Source organism: Larus michahellis, chromosome 4 (assembly GCF_964199755.1).
Source record: "Larus michahellis chromosome 4, bLarMic1.1, whole genome shotgun sequence".
Lineage (NCBI taxonomy): Eukaryota > Metazoa > Chordata > Aves > Charadriiformes > Laridae > Larus > Larus michahellis.
Window position 1 is genome coordinate 55,420,470 of NC_133899.1, and position 16,933 is coordinate 55,437,402.

General features: G+C 43.0%; 1 protein-coding gene across 1 annotated transcript; it reads right to left on the reverse strand.

Moving 5' to 3' along the window:
• Window positions 1–561: 561 nt before the first annotated feature.
• On the reverse strand, window positions 562–16,707 carry THBS1 (thrombospondin 1). The gene is made up of 22 exons (XM_074584972.1): window positions 16,550–16,707; window positions 16,284–16,375; window positions 14,956–15,533; window positions 14,339–14,414; window positions 13,900–14,096; window positions 13,572–13,697; window positions 11,923–12,016; window positions 11,398–11,571; window positions 10,833–11,009; window positions 10,338–10,511; window positions 10,014–10,141; window positions 9,740–9,892; window positions 9,018–9,236; window positions 8,328–8,435; window positions 7,781–7,940; window positions 7,273–7,391; window positions 5,374–5,608; window positions 4,786–5,013; window positions 4,357–4,628; window positions 3,845–3,942; window positions 3,595–3,734; window positions 562–2,951 (listed from the first exon to the last, which is right to left on the reverse strand). Exons 2-22 carry the CDS (start codon window positions 16,348–16,350, stop codon window positions 2,944–2,946), a joined length of 3,531 nt encoding a protein of 1,176 aa, XP_074441073.1. The 5' UTR covers window positions 16,351–16,375; window positions 16,550–16,707; the 3' UTR covers window positions 562–2,943.
• Window positions 16,708–16,933: the final 226 nt, after the last annotated feature.

Below are 16,933 nucleotides of genomic sequence, written 5' to 3' on the forward strand. Positions count from 1 at the left end.
AGCACCTGACTTTGCTAAGGGGCTCATGAGACAAACTGCTGCTGTAATTAAAGACTGAGCAACTAGTATTAACTGCTCGTATTTTTAGCAGCGTGTTGCAGCAGTTGATAGAATGCCACATCACCAGCTTTTGGATTACACAGGCAGTCTCAGGCTAGAAGAGATATTAACAGATACTCATCTGCCCCTGCAGATTGTCATCCTGCTGCCTCTTCATGTGAAAGAAAGAAATAGGTGGTAGGCCTGAAATCCCTCAAAGAGGAGCCTGTTAGTGTACAAGAGTGGCTTCACCAAGGGCAGCGTGGCTGTGTCGACACTGAGCAGAAGCCTTCAGAATCAAGTGTGCCAGCTGTCCCTGCTAACTGCAGAAGTGCCTTCAGGGGGACAAGCTGTTGGACCAGGGGTGAAAGCACAGGTGCATCCCCTCTTGTCACAGTTTTAATGTAAAGATTGTAGAGATATTTTGAAGCCCAATTTGACAGGAATAAAAAAGCAATGCATTAGCATATCAGCGATCCACAGAAGTATCACAAAACATGAATAAAACTAAGAGGGCGAAGGTGTAAATATAAATGTCCTTGTTGGTTTATTGTTCTTTGTATGTAAGAAGCTTTATTGTACAACTTACACAACTTTAAAATGGAAAATGGTTAAAAATGTTTACAAAAAAGCATGTCCTTAGAAAATTATGCTAGCAAAAACATCGGGAAGAGGGAAGCAAAAACAAATCTTCAGTTCAGTGTGCAAACATTTTATAAAAATAGAAATACTAACTCTACAGGTAGCATTTCATGATAAATTATTTAAATAGCGTATCTACACAATTATGTGATTAACTATTACAAGGGCAATGAGAAAAATAATTTATAAAAATACAAGCAACGGTATACAAGATGACAGAAAAAAAATATAACACAACATTAGAAATCGTATTTGACATTTGTTTTTTTTGTTTTTTTTCCAATGCCATTTCCTTACTGGGAATACATTTTCTGCAAAGAAATTTTGACTATGTACAGCATTAACTTTAGTACTACAGTAGCTTTAAAGTTTATTAGACATTTGAACTCTGCTTAATCCAAAGGTTTTTCTCAGTCACACAACAATGAGGTAATATTTGTACGTAAAACTTTCACTGTGTTCATTTCTTCTCCTTTTTTTGAAAAGACAAGGAAATGTTATAGGTATAAGGATGCTGCCCCTTCTGTTGGGGAAAACAGTCTTCTGTTAGTGTACATCAAGCCCTCTCCCTCGTTTGCAAGGAGCTCCTGAAATTCTGTCTGGTCTGTGAAGGATTCCTTTTGCAGCTGCACATTGCAAGTTACAATAATTAGTGTGCAGTGGCACAAAGAGCCCATTCGAACAGTTACTGATTGCAGACATTGTGCCCCTCTCTGCAAGCTCCTCAGGGCAGGTATTCTGGTTTCGCGTCAGCCCCACTGACCAGTGGTAAAGTGCTGCAGACACTTCCCAGCACGTAATAACCACTAAGATGTTAAACGGCATTCCCTCGTCTCTAGCGCTATGCATGGGAGACAGGAATGGCTACCATCTGAAGGGACTTGAGTTCTAGCTCTGGGGAACAGGTGCCTGCCAGGCTACAGCCTGCCTTGCACAAAGGAAGGAAAAGCCAACACTGAGCTCAGACTGAGAAAAACAAACATCCCAATCCCCACCCTGCCACTTTTCCCTGTGCCTCAAAGCCTTATGGGAAAAGTTGCTCTTTGTAACAAATACATCACCATTATCTGCTCCAGACAAGAGTTTTTCCTCAACTAAAACCCCTCTAGTTGCAATATAGAACAGAGTTAATAAATAATCTGTATTTACAATCTTACAGTCATGAAGACTTGTAACAATGATTAGGTGGATAGTCTTGACGCATTTCTTGTTGTTTTAATCAATAATCCCTCAGTCATTATAACATCAAGGATATGTAAAAATAAATATTTTACAATTTCAGCATTTTATCTACAGGCCCCTTCCCCTCCCCTCCAAAGAAGCGAGGGGTTTAAAGCGTCTATGGCATGTAGAAAAGGAATGTTTTCATTACTATTGTTTTTGTGCCTTTTTAACCATAGAGAGTGAAGCACATGCTGGTTTCCTGAAGGACAGCACAGTGCTAGCTGAGATGGCGGTGCTTTCTGGCACCGTATCTGAAAGAAAACGTTTAAAGGTAAGAAAGATCTGCATCTAATCAGGAACAAACAGAATCTAATTGCAAATCCCAGTTCTCCCAAAGCTGGTGTGATCCAGTGTGCCAGTTTTTATCTTCTTTCCCTTTCCCACCATGGAAATCAGTTTTAGGATCTCTGTTTTGTCCTGTGTAATAGAACAGCTGATCTAGCTCACCACAAATAGAGTAAAAGGCTGTGTTTTCATCTGAAAGATATGACATATAGAACGATAGTAATTTCTGCAAGTTAAACAGATGTAAACCAAGGTAGCGCAACCCTCATTAAAAAAATTCCTCTCCCCCATTAAGAAAAGACTTAGAGTTCACCCTCCCACCCAAAAACCCTTTTCCCCACACAATGAAAGGTCTTCAGTTTAAGTAGTCCACAGCACATCCAAAGATGTTCTTTTTACAAAATGCTACTCCATGGGACCTCCAGTTAGAGAGGCAGTGACACTGCACTGTGATAAACAGCAAACAAATGTCTTTCCTACTGAAAGAAGTGTGCTTGTTCAGTGAAGACAATTCTCATTTGCAAGACACATTTGTTTCCTTCCACTTCAGCAGAGGTCAGATACCAAGTATGTTCTCACTTTCATTCTCTCAAAAGCATTCTCTTGAGGCAGGTCATGTGTTTTGAGTCCACATTTACGCAGAAAGAAGAAAGGAAGGAATAATATAATGGTCCCAGGATTTGTAAGGCTAAACGTTTCAGAAGGTGCAATACCAGCATTTTTAAATAGTCTCTGGATCCAGTAACCTTGTGATTATGGATCTGTGAAAAAGAAAAAATAAGATATTTAAACATTTCTGTGTATTATGCATGATTATGTCTAAGACATTAATCCCTAGAGACATTTGTAAAGAGCATATTGGTAAAGAAAACTGAAAGTGCTTAGGTACTTTCTTGAGTTAGACTTTAGAATCTAGTCTGTGTAACCAGTATATAATGAAGACACAATTTAAGACGACTGGGGCACCTGGAACTAGTCATATGACCTTATCTCCACTGAACTGCAGAGTACAGTATATGGACAACCTTCTACTTTGCTTGCTTCTAAGCAAATCAGTTTTTTGCATGTCAGACACTACTCTCTTGCTCGCTAAAGTCATTATTTTGCATTTTCACCTTGGACTTTGTCAGCTGTGTTGATTCATTCTAGTCAGGATTTTAAAGGAGATCCAAGTTCCAGATACGAAATGCACCTTAACATGGTTTCCTGATACTTTGAAATAACAGGATAGAAATACACTTAAATTTTATGCATTTAAAATTTTAACTGTGAAGAGTTTATCAAGAAAGATCACTTTTTCTCTTAGCTTCTGTTTCTTCATTGATCCTTTCTATTTTTCTTGAGAGCAGCTTTCTTGAACTGTTTCATTTATATGGGATCTCTTAAATACAATATCTCCCTTACCTCTGCATTCATATTTAAGATCTGAGAAGAACACCATTTCTTGAGAGAAGACAAATAATCCTAGCCGACCACCAGCATAGGTTTTATCATAAATGGGTCCTGAGTCTGCCATGATTTTCTTCCCTTCATACATTACAACCCTACGAAGAGACAACATGTCACTCATCTTTGACAAGCTTCTGTTAGGTTTATCTTTACAGACATCCACTTTCCTTGTGATAATTACTTAAGATAAAAGGATGATGCTCACCTGATGTAACCGGTCTTTGGTCTGTGGCTAAGGCGCCATCTGTATGCAGTGAAGTCTTTCCAGCCTATGTGACGAGGGTCATGCCACAGAGTTCTCACCTAGGAAACAATATTTTTTTATTAACCAAAGGCCTGAGATAACACAGCCATTATTTTGACATGCAGGTGCCTTGAGCATCATCATTATGACTAGTACAGACTTAAAGTAAGTCATTAGGCTCTGTAACGGGGTCTTTTGAAATCAACTGCATTTGAATTTACTTTTAAATATGTAAATAGGAAGCTACACCACAATTCCAGAAACAATTGATTCACTGCTGCGGGAAAGCTTGTCTGCAGCATACAATCCTGTTAGTTTTGTACAGTATTTTGAATGGTTTGGAGTAATTACAGAGTTATTGGTCTTTGCCAAGAAGACTATGCCATACTGATCAGCATGTGCAGACCCCCTGTAAGTCTCTAACAGCCTGCCTTACAGTGCAGAAGAGCAGGTTATCAGAGTGCCACTCTTACCTGGCCAGGAGTGTTTCCTGTGTGCCACAGAGCATTACGAAGGTGTTCTCCCGGGCCAGTGGTGGAATTCACAACTTTGATGGAGAGACCCGAGTAGCCTTGAGCTTTAGTTGGTGTGGAGTCCCAGTAAGACTGGGTGATCTGCTTCCACATGACAACATAGAAACGACTACTAGATTGGTAGCCAAATACAAAGCCAGCATAATCATCATCCCTTTCTGTATTGATGAAGAAGGTGCCACTGAAGTCCACAGCATTGAATTCATCAAAACCTATGGGGGTATTAAGGGAGAAAGTTTTAGGCATTGCTCTTTTGTGATTCTTAAACAATTCCTTAATAGTTTCTCAGATTCTCCCTTCCCTGCCCACTCCCCCAAACCAAAAACTAACAACAGTGTAATGCCTGTTAGAGTTAAAATTGTCTCTTACCAACTGCAAGGCCAGGGTCACAGTTAACTGTCTGAACCAGTTCTTTACCCTGGTGACGAACCACCCAGTTTGGATCATTTTGGGATGTTCCTTTGGGATCCAGGGGAATCATCTGAAATCTTCTGAAATCAGTCTCACTAATGTCCACATTTTCAGGGCAGATATCATCTATGTCTGGCACATTGTCATGGTCAAAGTCATCTTTGCAAGCATCTCCACGTCCATCACCTACAGGACACAAGTAATTTCACCACTGTATCACCATTGTTTGCTTCCAAGTCTTACAACTTGAATTTGAAATCTTAATTGCAGATGTGACTGCGCAGGTGCTGCCAGCAGACACACTACAGAAACCACAACAGCTACTGTATAAATGCCCCTTTGCTCCAGCCTGATAGTGATTTAGGAATAAGTTGTGTATGTGGCCATTTTCACATTGCACTTTACTCCTGAGGAGCACTATAAGAACAGTATAGACATTCTATCTTTTTATTACTTGTAGGTTTTGTCCAACCATAAATAATGTAAAAAAAAAAAAAGGCATCAAGCTATTGGAAGATACTCTTAGAATGTTACTGGCCATCTTACCATCAGAATCAGCTTGATCTGGGTTGGCAACCAATCTGCAGTTGTCTTTGTCATCAGGGATACCATCATTGTCATCATCATGGTCACAGGCATCACCTTTTCCATCCTTGTCATGGTCAGCTTGATTGGCATTGGGCACATAGGGGCAGTTATCAAGATTATTTTGATGGCCATCTTCATCTATGTCCTGGTTATTGTCGCACTGATCACCTATGCGGTCAGAATCAGTGTCTTCCTAAGTAAGGGAAAAAATAAAGAACATTTAAAAAAGCCACTTAAAAAGAGGCTGAAATAGGAGTCTGAACAGCTAGAATTAATTGGGATTTCTGCTTGCTTTAGCAAGAGCCAAGATGGATGTAGTGAGGCATTAGGATTAATACACTCTTACAGCTGGCCATGCTAACTGCTTTTGGGCTGCTTTCATTGCCCTGGTTTTAATTTGAATCCACAGCAGCAGAAAGCAGTGTGGTCATCAGCTTCTCTTCTCCCTTCTGCCATGTGACTCTTCTGTCACTAGTCTGCCATACCAGACACAGGGTACTTTACTTCCCACCTCCACTGGCACCTCCCTGGTTCCAAGGGTCAGATAAGGATAATGCTACTCTGTACCTACCCAGTAGAGACTGTAACATTAAAATATAGTCTACCAAGTCTTGGTTTTACAGCTTTCACACCATGTCATAATTTTCTTTATCATAAAAGCCGATAATGCTCTCCATGCTCCCTGACTCATCAGTCAAGATGGTTATTCCCTTAAGTGGTCAAAGACTGCATGAACTGCTGGGCTTGCTGATCCCATATTTTAGTCAGTCATTTGCTTAGTCACCTTCTGAAATAAAAGGAGAATCCAGGCATCCTGAAGTTGCCTCAAGGTTTAGTCTAGTAGTCTTGTCACTACTGGTGGATGACCTTGGTATTAGCGTAGGCAGAAGGCATACCACACAGTTTGAATAGCCACTCATTCTGCCACTGAAATCTAATATCTCCACTTCTAGAACTTGATTAGAAAAGTGTCTGAAAAACGTTTAGACTTATATTAAGATCTCAAAGTGCTAAAAGAAACGTTGCCTGTAAGTCATGGAGAAGAAAGTAGAAAGAATCTTCAGGCACTTTCCACCCTAAGGTGGGGAAGTAGTGAAGCAAGTGACAAAGACTAAGAAATTCTATATTATCTGTTAAAATCCTTCAAGTAACACTGCTTTTAGGCTCTATGACCACACTACACTGGATTCCACTGATTTGCAACAGCTTTTCTAGCCCTTCGGACATTCTGATTATGTCCCTGAAGCTATTAAACTTAAAGCCTGTGCCATCCTGTCAAGTACAAGGCTGTATCTACTTCTGCCTTCAAATGTTTTTGAACCAGTAAGTTGTGAGAGGCTGGATTCCCCCACAGGTTTTAAGTGTCAGAATATGCCTTTTCCTTAAGAGAAAAGTAACGTGTGCTGCCTTCAACTTACTGTTAGAAAAGTTATATTTCAAAATGCAGCTGTTTCAGCCTTAAGGACAAAGGTCAAAGAACAACTTTGTGTTTAAGTGAAGACAGCACTACAGGCTAGGTGGGTACTTCTACCTACCTAGGTTACGTACAGTGCTCCCAGGAATTTCATATCCTTACTATGAGAATCTCCACAACTGACAAACCTAAGAAATGTTTAGGAGGCAAGTACATGCAGTAGTCTCAGAGATCTTCACTAGAGTTACTTTTCAGAAAATACCTAGCACCTGTTTGAACTGTGAGGGCATGTTATTTGATACAGGCACCATTTGGCAAATTAATAAGAATGATTTGTGACAAGTCAAATTAAAGCTGTAACTTGTTCAAATGTTTTCTAAACTACATAGCATACTACCTTTTTATACTATCAGCCTTCTATTTATATAATGCAAATCCCTTACCTGGTCAGGATTGTGTTCCAGTGGACAGTTATCACACTGATCTCCCACACCATCCAAGTCTGTATCCCTCTGGTCTACATTGTAGACATATTGGCAGTTGTCCCTTTCATTAAGGACCCCTACAAAATTAAGGAGAGTTCATGAATGAAAGTCAAACGTTTAAATGCTGCAAAGGACTGTATAAAGCCAGCACACACTTAATAAATTTCTGAAAGCATTTTGAGCAGCATTTGAAAGCTCTGAAACTTGACTCATCACTAGCTCTGCCACACGCTTCTGTTCCTACTGCCTGTGCCAGCAGAGCTAGAATTTAACTGTGCCAAAACGTGTATATTTCAAAGTGAATTTCCATTAGCTATAATTGTTACTTCAGTAGTCTTTATATCCTGAGACCACTAAAGCAGAACTTTTGGGTATTCAGGGATGAAGTTCTGGTAGGAAATTCGTGGTACATTTGATCAATTTGTGATTGGAAAACCATCTAAAGGCCTGATTAGAAGCCACCTACCATCTCCATCAATATCCACTGCACAGGCATCTCCTTCTCCATTGTTGTCAGTGTCAGTTTGATCAGGGTTGTGATTGTAGGGGCAGTTATCACACCGGTCACCAACATCATCCCTGTCATAGTCATACTGCTGTGGGTTGTAGATGAACGGGCAGTTGTCCTGCAAGAGCGAGAAAGAAGTCAAGCTTTAAAAAGAGTCAAAGTAAAGCTTAAACCAGATTCTGCGTATGCTTTTACCACTATATGAAAGGAGAAATGAAAGGCAGGGAAACAGTTAAAACTGGAATGCTTCTATCTCAAAACACCCCACTGCCTGCATGAGTGTAGGAACAGCTGAATAAAGATGAAGATTCACTTCCAAAGCTCAACCAGCTGCAGAAAGTTTGCCTGCATAGTTATGCATATCTAAAGGTTTCTAGGATAGTTGTCAGTGCCAGCAATTTCCTATGGTCCCCTTTTAAGATTAAGGTCAGAAGCTAGACCCCAGCCTTAGGAAGGGGAATGGGAGAGCTACATTCTCAAAGGCGGTTCTTTTGTGGTGTCTTACCCGGTCATCAGGAATACCATCATCATCGTCATCATTGTCACAGGCATCACCAATCCCATCCTTATCGTAGTCTTCCTGCCCAGAGTTGGGCAGATTAGGGCAATTATCCTAGATAAGGACAAAGCACACAGATGTGTTTACTCCTGGTGTGATTACAATATTGATTTTAGCAGGTAACATCTAATCATTAGGCAAAATAACAGCAGCTCAATCAGGTAGGTGTAATCTTACTGTAGTTCTCTCAGTTATAGCTAGTCATTACTGTGAGGATAAGTCTTAGAAAGCCATAACTCAAATAATTTTTAAAACAAAGATTTGGCCACTTTTGAGAATCTCACCCTCTTTTTCTTCCCCTGAAAATGGATATCTGTCAGAGCAAAGCTGATACAGGTATAGCCTGAACTAGATTCTTCCTAGAACATTTATAACAAACATTTATAATTGTGTTAGGCTTCAATTTTTCCCCATATTGCAGGAATATCTAGAGCAACAGCAAGAGCCTCCTAGCAATACCTTGACAATGGTATCCCTACACAGAGGGATATTTTACCAGTTTTATTTGCAGAGAGGATAGTTTAATAGCTCTAACTAGACAGGTTTGAGGTATAAAGCAAGCCTCTAACATATTTTGTATATTTTTCAGATAGACAGGTTGTTATTATGGTAGATGGAAAAACAGGATAAACTTACTTTTTTACAGTGGTAAGTGGCATTGGCAACACAAACAAGGTTCTCATTTGGCCATCCATCCAAGTCAGTATCTTCTCCGCAGATTATGCCGTTGCCAGCATAGCCTGGTTTACATTCACAACGATACATGGGGTCACTGAAGTGGCCAAGGTAGTTGCATTTGGCATTCTTGTTGCAGTCATGTGTTCCATCTGTGCATGGATTACGTGGCTTGCAGACCTAGAAGACCACACAGAAATTAAATCCACTGGAAACATATTTTTATCCCTCCTTTTCTCCCAGAGTTTGAAATAAAACATGGACAATACATGCTTGTTTTGATCAGAGATCCTTCAATCGGAAAAAAAAAAGAGAAAAACCTCATACATTACTTCCTTCCACTCCCCAAATCCAGTAGCAGTCTTAGCACTAATTATTATTTTTTCTTGTTTAAACCTTATTTATTTTCAAGTGAAACCAAGCACGAAAGTAAGCGAATACTGATTAAATTACTCCCCTAAAATTATGTGTAACATCTGAACCCCCCATGGAAGAGGACAGTGATTTTTAAAACTCATTTTGAACTCCAATAGAAACTGCTTAATGCTCCTCCTGTTCTGAGTCACAGAGGATGGTGTTTTATTAAATGTACAAAGTCCTTCCCTGAAACGCATAGGTGCTTTCTGTTGTTTAGAAACTTTATGAGATTTCATAACCCAGAACAGTTCTCAAGTTGACAATACCTGTTTGTTAGCCATGGCATCCTCAACACTGCGACCGAATGGCTGTGTCCCAGTGAAACGCGGTGGACAAGGCAGACAGTTGTACCCAGGTTCAGTATTCTCACACCTGTGCACTCCGTTGAAGACAAAGCAGGCATCAGGAACCTCTTTGCACTGAAATACAAGAGTTTGAGATAGATGAGAACAGGGGTTAGCATTATGAAATGCTGGGATTTTATTCTCCCTTCCCATTTTCTTCCACTCCCTTTCAAGAAGCAAACTGTAGTCTTCTTACCTCATCAATATCTTGGCAGTGGACACCATCACCATGGTAGCCAGCAGGACAGGCACCACACTTCCAGGAACCATCAGGGGAGCTGGTACACGTAGTCCCTGCAAAGCAGGGATTGGACAGACACCCATCTGAAAAAAACAAATAAGGAAGTGTTAAGATGAGAGATGCTTACCATGCTACTACAATACTGTATTTGGCCAATATGCCAGTTTAAAATTGCATAGCAGTTGTGTTTTACAGACATATGTCAAATATTTTTAATCAGTATTTGCAAGATTGTCCACAACCTTCAGATGTTTATGGGACAGGACAACAGATACTCACCAATTGGACAGTCCTGTTTGTTGCAGACCTGAGTCCCTCTAGCTTCACCTACGCATGTCTTCCCACCATACTGAGGCTCAGGGTTATTGCAGAGACGGCTACGTTTTTGAAGTCCTCCTCCACATGTCACTGTGCAAGCATCCCATGGAGACCATGGTCCCCAGTTGCCATTAACTAAAGGGAGACAGAAGTTAGAAGACATGTATGGCTTTAAATTTGGTGCTACAACTAGTTTCTACCTTCCTAAGGACTATTACTTTTGTAGTGAGAGCACTTCAGACATTGTTCAGACATAAATAACAGAAGGAATGGATAGAGTTAATGGAAGAGCCACAGAAAACAGTGTAGTTTCAGCTGAAATTAACCTGTGAGGTTTTACCTAGCCCACCTCTAAGGTTAAAGAGAGAACATTACTAGAAATAGATTATATAGCAGCTACTCAGGAAGTTCACTGTTTAAGCTACAGAACAGTAGTTACCACCTGGACACACTTACTTGGGCAAGGATCTTTCTGGCAGGATTTGTTTTCTCTTGCCTCACCCTCACAAGGTTTGCCATTCAGCTGCGGTACTGGAGAGTTGCACAGACGAATTCTAGTGATGATGCCCGTGCCACAAGTGACAGAGCACGATGACCATGGTGACCAGTGACTCCAGCCACCATCCTGTTTAACTACAGGAGAGAGATGTCTATTAGTAATAGAGTTTCTGGAGAACAGATTTCAGCTGCACAGCACCTAGGACATAGCTAGTACCAGAACAGTACCAGAGACTCCATATATATTTGGTAGTCTCAGCACTGTCACAAATCAAGTTGTTTTGTCACTAGAGAAGTCGCAGACCTAAACTGGCCTCAAATTTTGTCCTGGGAGCAGTGCCCAAACATGCCTATTTACTGCATTAACAATCTGCTCCCCTTTACCTTATTGATGGAAGTCCTTAAAGCTAGAAGCCAGTGCTCCACCCCAGTGACAGAGCTACGCTGTAATCTTTACTGTTAACATTAAGCCAATGAAAATGGCCTGTGTTTTATTACCAGTGTGAGTAGATTAAGTACTTACACCTCTTATCGCACTCCTGAAGGTGGCAGGTCCGAGTCTGTACAGAAGACCCTTCACAGCGGTTATTGAGACTGTCACAGGATCGCCCTCTCTGTTGAATCCCATTCCCACAGGTCACAGAACATGAAGTCCATTCAGACCAAGGAGACCATCCATCATCTGCGTAGTCGCTAGCTGCAGAGGGATGCAGTTCCGTTACAGCTCTGAATATGACTCCAGGTATGTGTTTTTCAATAGCCTTTTCTCCCACCCCTCTCTCCACAAAAAAAAAAAAAGAAAGAAAAGGATACAACTGTCCTCAAAAGCCACCTGCATCTTCCTTTCTTGTACAATAAAGATAAAGGCCATGAACTCAAAAGTTGCAGTGCTCACATGCATCACCTAAGTGATTAACCTCAAAGAGGCATCAGGCTAACCTTACTCCAGTGGTGCAAGGTTATATCCAGTTGTGATATAGTTTAGAGCAGCATGTGTCTAGCTGGATGAAGCCAACTGTATAGAAGTGTGAAGGTATTAAGTACTTACGCCAGCATCGGGGGCAGCACTCTCCATCAGGCACAGTGGCATTGGAACAAGGCATGAGAGGACAGGACACTTTCCGGCATATAGTGGCAGAGTTCTATAAAGAATTGTGAGAATTGCAATAAGCAAGCGGAATATAAATGATGTCTGGAGTCTGGTTAAATGATAAAGAAATCTTTTCTGCAGCACTTAAAGACTCAATAGCACTTCTAAAGCACAGACCCTTGTATTTAGAGCTAATACAACCCAAGGGTACTCCCAGGTAATTTTAGTCAAACTTCATCTCATTCCCATTCTTACTCATTTTTCAGTCAAGAGGGGAAGTATTTTGGTTTTGCAGAAGTTGATCGAGAGTAGCTACCAGATGCCAGCTAAAGTAAAAGACTATCACGTGATATCCAAAGTACAAGGTCAGGCTTCAAAGGAATGAAACAAGAATGAGGGAGAAGCCAACTTTCTTTTCAGTTAATATGGATTTAAGCTGATTATATGGTAGAGATAAAATAAGTTCAGTGGACTCTGCTCAAGAGCCATGAAATCTATAACTTGTACTTAAAAGTCTTTGATCTTTAAGCCAAGCAGGCAGGGTAAGAACACCCACCTCCAATCTCAATGAGAACTAAAGGGCAGCCCATAGTTTTGTCTCTAGAAGGTAACTGCTTGGTCAGAAGAATGCTCTCATGATTCCTATTTTAATCTCCCCAAGCAAGTGACCGCATTAAGACAATAACAGCTGACATTGAGTAAGAGGGTTGGTATGAAAGAGGCAAATGCAGAAGTCACAGTATCATTTGCTGACTACAAGACAAAAGACGCAGACCTGTAGAAGCAGACGCAGAACTTTGTGAGATGCCTCGAATTGCACATGTACAAATACTCAGCCTTTAGTTTCTAAACAGAGGCAGGCTAGTTAACCCACTCTTTAGTAGACTGGTGCTCCGAGATGCTTTTGCTAAGGTATATTTAGAGTTAAAGGCAGCAAGCAATGAGTTTAAAGAAACTCTGAAACTGTCTATTTTGGTGTACTTTTACAACATTCCACAGAAGCGGAACACAAAGCATAAACATCTTGCCAGGTGATCCTGGGATTTAAACAGCTAAACTGAAATCTGTAAGGGATTGCTGTTCCTTATAATCTGTAACAGCTAATAGGACACAGCTAGAAGCATTTGTTAGATGAATAAAAACCCTGTAAATTTGTTAAGAGCCTTAACGAGTACTGGAATGTCTTTTCCTACTAAGCCATCAGGAGGTTCAGTGGGGACAGAAGGTGGATCTAAACTATTCCAGGGGGCAAAGCTGATAGTACTATAGATTTATTCCACTGATGATGACGACTTTTAGTTTACTCATGGACCCATGTAAAGAATACAGGCATCCCTCAAATTCAGGAATTAAGTGTGCTAACAGCTGTATCAGAGTGATATTTTGTATCATTTTCTGGATTACTGCTGTTGTAACACTGTATGAAAGCTGCATTTATACCAGAGATCTAGTAGGATGAAATGAACTGAATAATTCTCTGGCTACTGTCATATGCCCAGTTCTGTGTAGGATTCACTCTTTCTAACAAAGAATGTCATTTAGAAAATCCTGTTAATTTCAACTCATGAATTTATATACAGAGGATTTATGAATGTAGGGAATCTTACCTGGCAGGTACATTCAGTGCAGCTGTCAATAGTCCACTCCTCTTTATTTTTGTGCAAGATGCCATTGTGAATGCATACTCCAGGAGTGATCTGGACCACTTTGGCAATCAGTTCATTTTCTTCAGTCTTAAGGGGAGGTGGAAAGGGAGGAGGGGCAGGGGAGAGAAGCAGAGAGAAGGTATTAGTAAGTTAATACAGAAAACACCCTTTTCCACAGAAGTCATGGAGTAAAGTTATTACTGTTTATACAGGCTCTCAAAGGGCAGGTTATAATTCATTCACTAAGTGCCAGTTAATGAAAGGTGCCATGAATTTAACCAACACTCACCACTTTGCGAACTCTGTCTTGAAGTGTTGTAACCATGGACCGGAGCCCTTGCAGTTCCACAAACATATTTGTTAGTTCATCACAGGAAAAACCACAGACTGCTTGGATGTCCTTTGTTTTATGGCCAATGTAATTAGTGCGGATAGCTGGGCTGGAACCATTGATGGGGTTGTCCAAAGTAATGATTGCACTAGTGGCTAAGAGACAAAAACACACATAAATGCATTTTTTACCATGTGCATTTATCATTCCAGGGTAACACCTGCTAAACAGCTGCCACCAGATTCATTAGGGTGCCTGCAGAAATGTAATCTTATTTCTCATGCAATGTGGATTTGCATGTCAGCATACTTCTGAGTTCTGTTTCAACTTGTCTTTCTAAGGTAACGAGGAATCTTATTTTTAATAGGTCATTGGATTCAGCAGATTGCAAACTTACAGCTGGAGCAGCCTTTGTTCCTCAGGATAGTTTCCAGAGTTGTTCCAAACACAAACCGCACATTCTGCAGCAGTCCCTGTGGACAGAGGAAGAATTACAGCTACTTGCAGTGACTGCGAGGGAAAGAAGTACAACTTGCATGAAGAGAGCCTGTAGGCGCTTACGGTCACATAAGATCATTATGAGTAATTTCATGACAGACAGATAGCAAAGTGAAATATGTTACTTTATTCTTCTTAGTGATAACAAGCCCTGCTTCCTAACATTCTCAGCCTTGACCACAAGGATCTGGCAACTCTCCAGGCAGGAAGGAACCCATGAATTTCTGAATCTTGTATAAGAACCTGAGCAATGAAGCTACAACTAGCTTCAGTGCCTTCTTATTGATGCAGAAAGTTCTATCCCTGCAAATCTAATGCTTCACCCTTCAAATTCCATTATTAAAGTTTAGTAGATTTAGAGGTGGTCCATATCAGATGGACACAAACTAGTCAGTGGCGGAACCCTTTCTCCATGTTACCTGTGTCTTTGTAGCTATTTAGGCTGGTTGAGTAGCTAATGCACCTTCAAGGCAGATGACTGAAAATACTAGGCAAAAATGTAAGTGAAATTCTTACCTGGAAGTTGTCATTGACTCCCCCTTTGGCGATACGGAGCCTGGCACTGCTGGCCAGGTCCCTACTGAAGATGTTCTGGATGGGGATGTCCAGTTCAGCATTCTCCATTTTCTCGCACCCTACATAGAGCTGAGCCCGGTCCTCCTGCACAAACAGGGTGATATTCTTCCAGTGTCCTGTAGCTAGCAAGGCATCCTCCACCGACACTAACTGCTGCTTGCCATCACCAGAAAGGCTCAGGTCCAGGGTGCCTGCCTTGCCATTCGATACTAGACTGAAGACATGACCAGAGCCATCTTTCTGTTCCACGGACAGCAGTGTGCCTCTACTCTTCTTGGCTTGCCGGAGAGTGGCCAGGAGGATGAAGCCCTTCTCAGCATGGATGGCATCTAGTAAGTCTTGGAACTTGGAGTCAGGGACAGCAGGGATGCGACTGGCATCTTCAATGCGGTAAGCAGGGCTGGAGGATTCCGGTCCCTTCACCAGGTATACCCCGGGGGCCCGGCGCCCAGCTCCCTTGCGATTGAAGCCGATGAGTTCAAAGAGATCAAAGACGCTGTTATCGTCACTCCTGGACTCTGCAGAGAGATCAGAACAAGCATCATGAGCAAGGGACAAGAAGAGGCTGAGCAGGTGCATACCTCCCAGGATTGCTTAACATATTGGCTGGCGGCGCATATCACACAAGGTACACTGCCTCACATCAGAGCGCAGACAGTCGCTCTGACGGTACGGCAGTCCCACCAGGAGCTGCTGTGTGGCAGTACATGTGCATTCTTGTACAGGAGCCAGTCAGCGCAGGAGCGCCAGGTACCCGCTGACTGACACACAAAGGTAGCAGCCGTTCTGGCACCTCATTAGGCTCTAGCCGAGGAGAAACAGACAGCAGAAGCCCCGACTGCGATATTCCTGTGCTAGGACACAGCGAAGTGAGTTTGCTCCGTCCTGCAGGGTGACAGCAAGCACCGCAACCGCTTCTCTGTAGCGCCACAACAGCAGCCCACTGCCCCACTCCTTCTCCAGCAAGTTCCTAGATCACGTTCCCCTTTTCCTCTGCCCAACGCAGAGGTGGACAACCTCTGGAGACTCTGCACTTCTATTTCTGAACGTTACACAAATTCCACACCAGGGAAAGTTCCCTGCTCTAGCTGATGCTCACGTTAAAAAGTTTTTGTCCATCAACAGCTTTGCAGCCCTTCACCACCGAAGACAGTTTCAGCTGCCAACACAAACACCCTGAAGTGTCTTTGTTTTTTTTTAATTTTTGCCTTTCCCCAGCCACTCACAGTACCAAACCTGCCGGCTCCCCAGGACAGAGTTGGTCTTACCTGCGGTGCGCTTGGCCTCCGCGGTGCTGAGCACGAGGAGGAGGAAGACAGCAGCCGTTGGCCCCATGGCAAAGGTCCGTCTCAGCGCCAGCCTGGGGACAGTCACAAGGAAGAAGGTCACAGCGCTGCCGTCGCACCCAGGACCGACCGTCCCGCCACCAGCGGCTCCTGAGGGCTCCCCGGGGGCAGGAGGGCTGCGCGGCGGGGACAGGGCAGGTGGCCTGGGAGGGGGCAGCCAGCGCGGCGGCCGCCGCTTCAGCACTTACCTCCGGGGAGAGCGATCCGGGCGGGCAGCGCCGGCCTCCCGCACCTTCGGGCACCGGCGGGTAATATCCTGGGGCAGCCCTCGACTGTCCCGGCGTGGGAGGGAGTGCGAGCGGCGGTGGCGGGTCCCGGTCGACGGTGTGGAGCGGCGCTGCCGGGGCACTGCGGGCGCCGGGCGCCGCGCGCGCCTTTAACGGGTGGCTCGCATTCCTCGGGGCGCGGCGGGCCAATCAGCGGCGGCGGGGCAGGAAACGGGAGGCGGGCGCCGGGCGGCTCGGCGGCCAGAGACAACTTTCCACGGGGGCCGGGGCGGGGGGCGGGACCGGGACCGCCGCCGCCGCCGCCGCCGCCGCCGCCGCCGCCGTCGTCGTGCCCCGCCGGCCGGG

Excerpts from the sequence above, each read along its gene's own strand:
- THBS1 (XM_074584972.1), bottom strand. The coding sequence starts at position 16,350 with ATGGGGCCAACGGCTGCTGTCTTCCTCCTCCTCGTGCTCAGCACCGCG. Across the intron at positions 14,415-14,955 it reads GAGTCAATGACAACTTCCAG|GGACTGCTGCAGAATGTGCG; the intron begins GTAAGAATTTCA and ends CTCTGTCCACAG. Across the intron at positions 10,142-10,337 it reads CAAACAGGACTGTCCAATTG|ATGGGTGTCTGTCCAATCCC; the intron begins GTGAGTATCTGT and ends TGTTTTTTTCAG.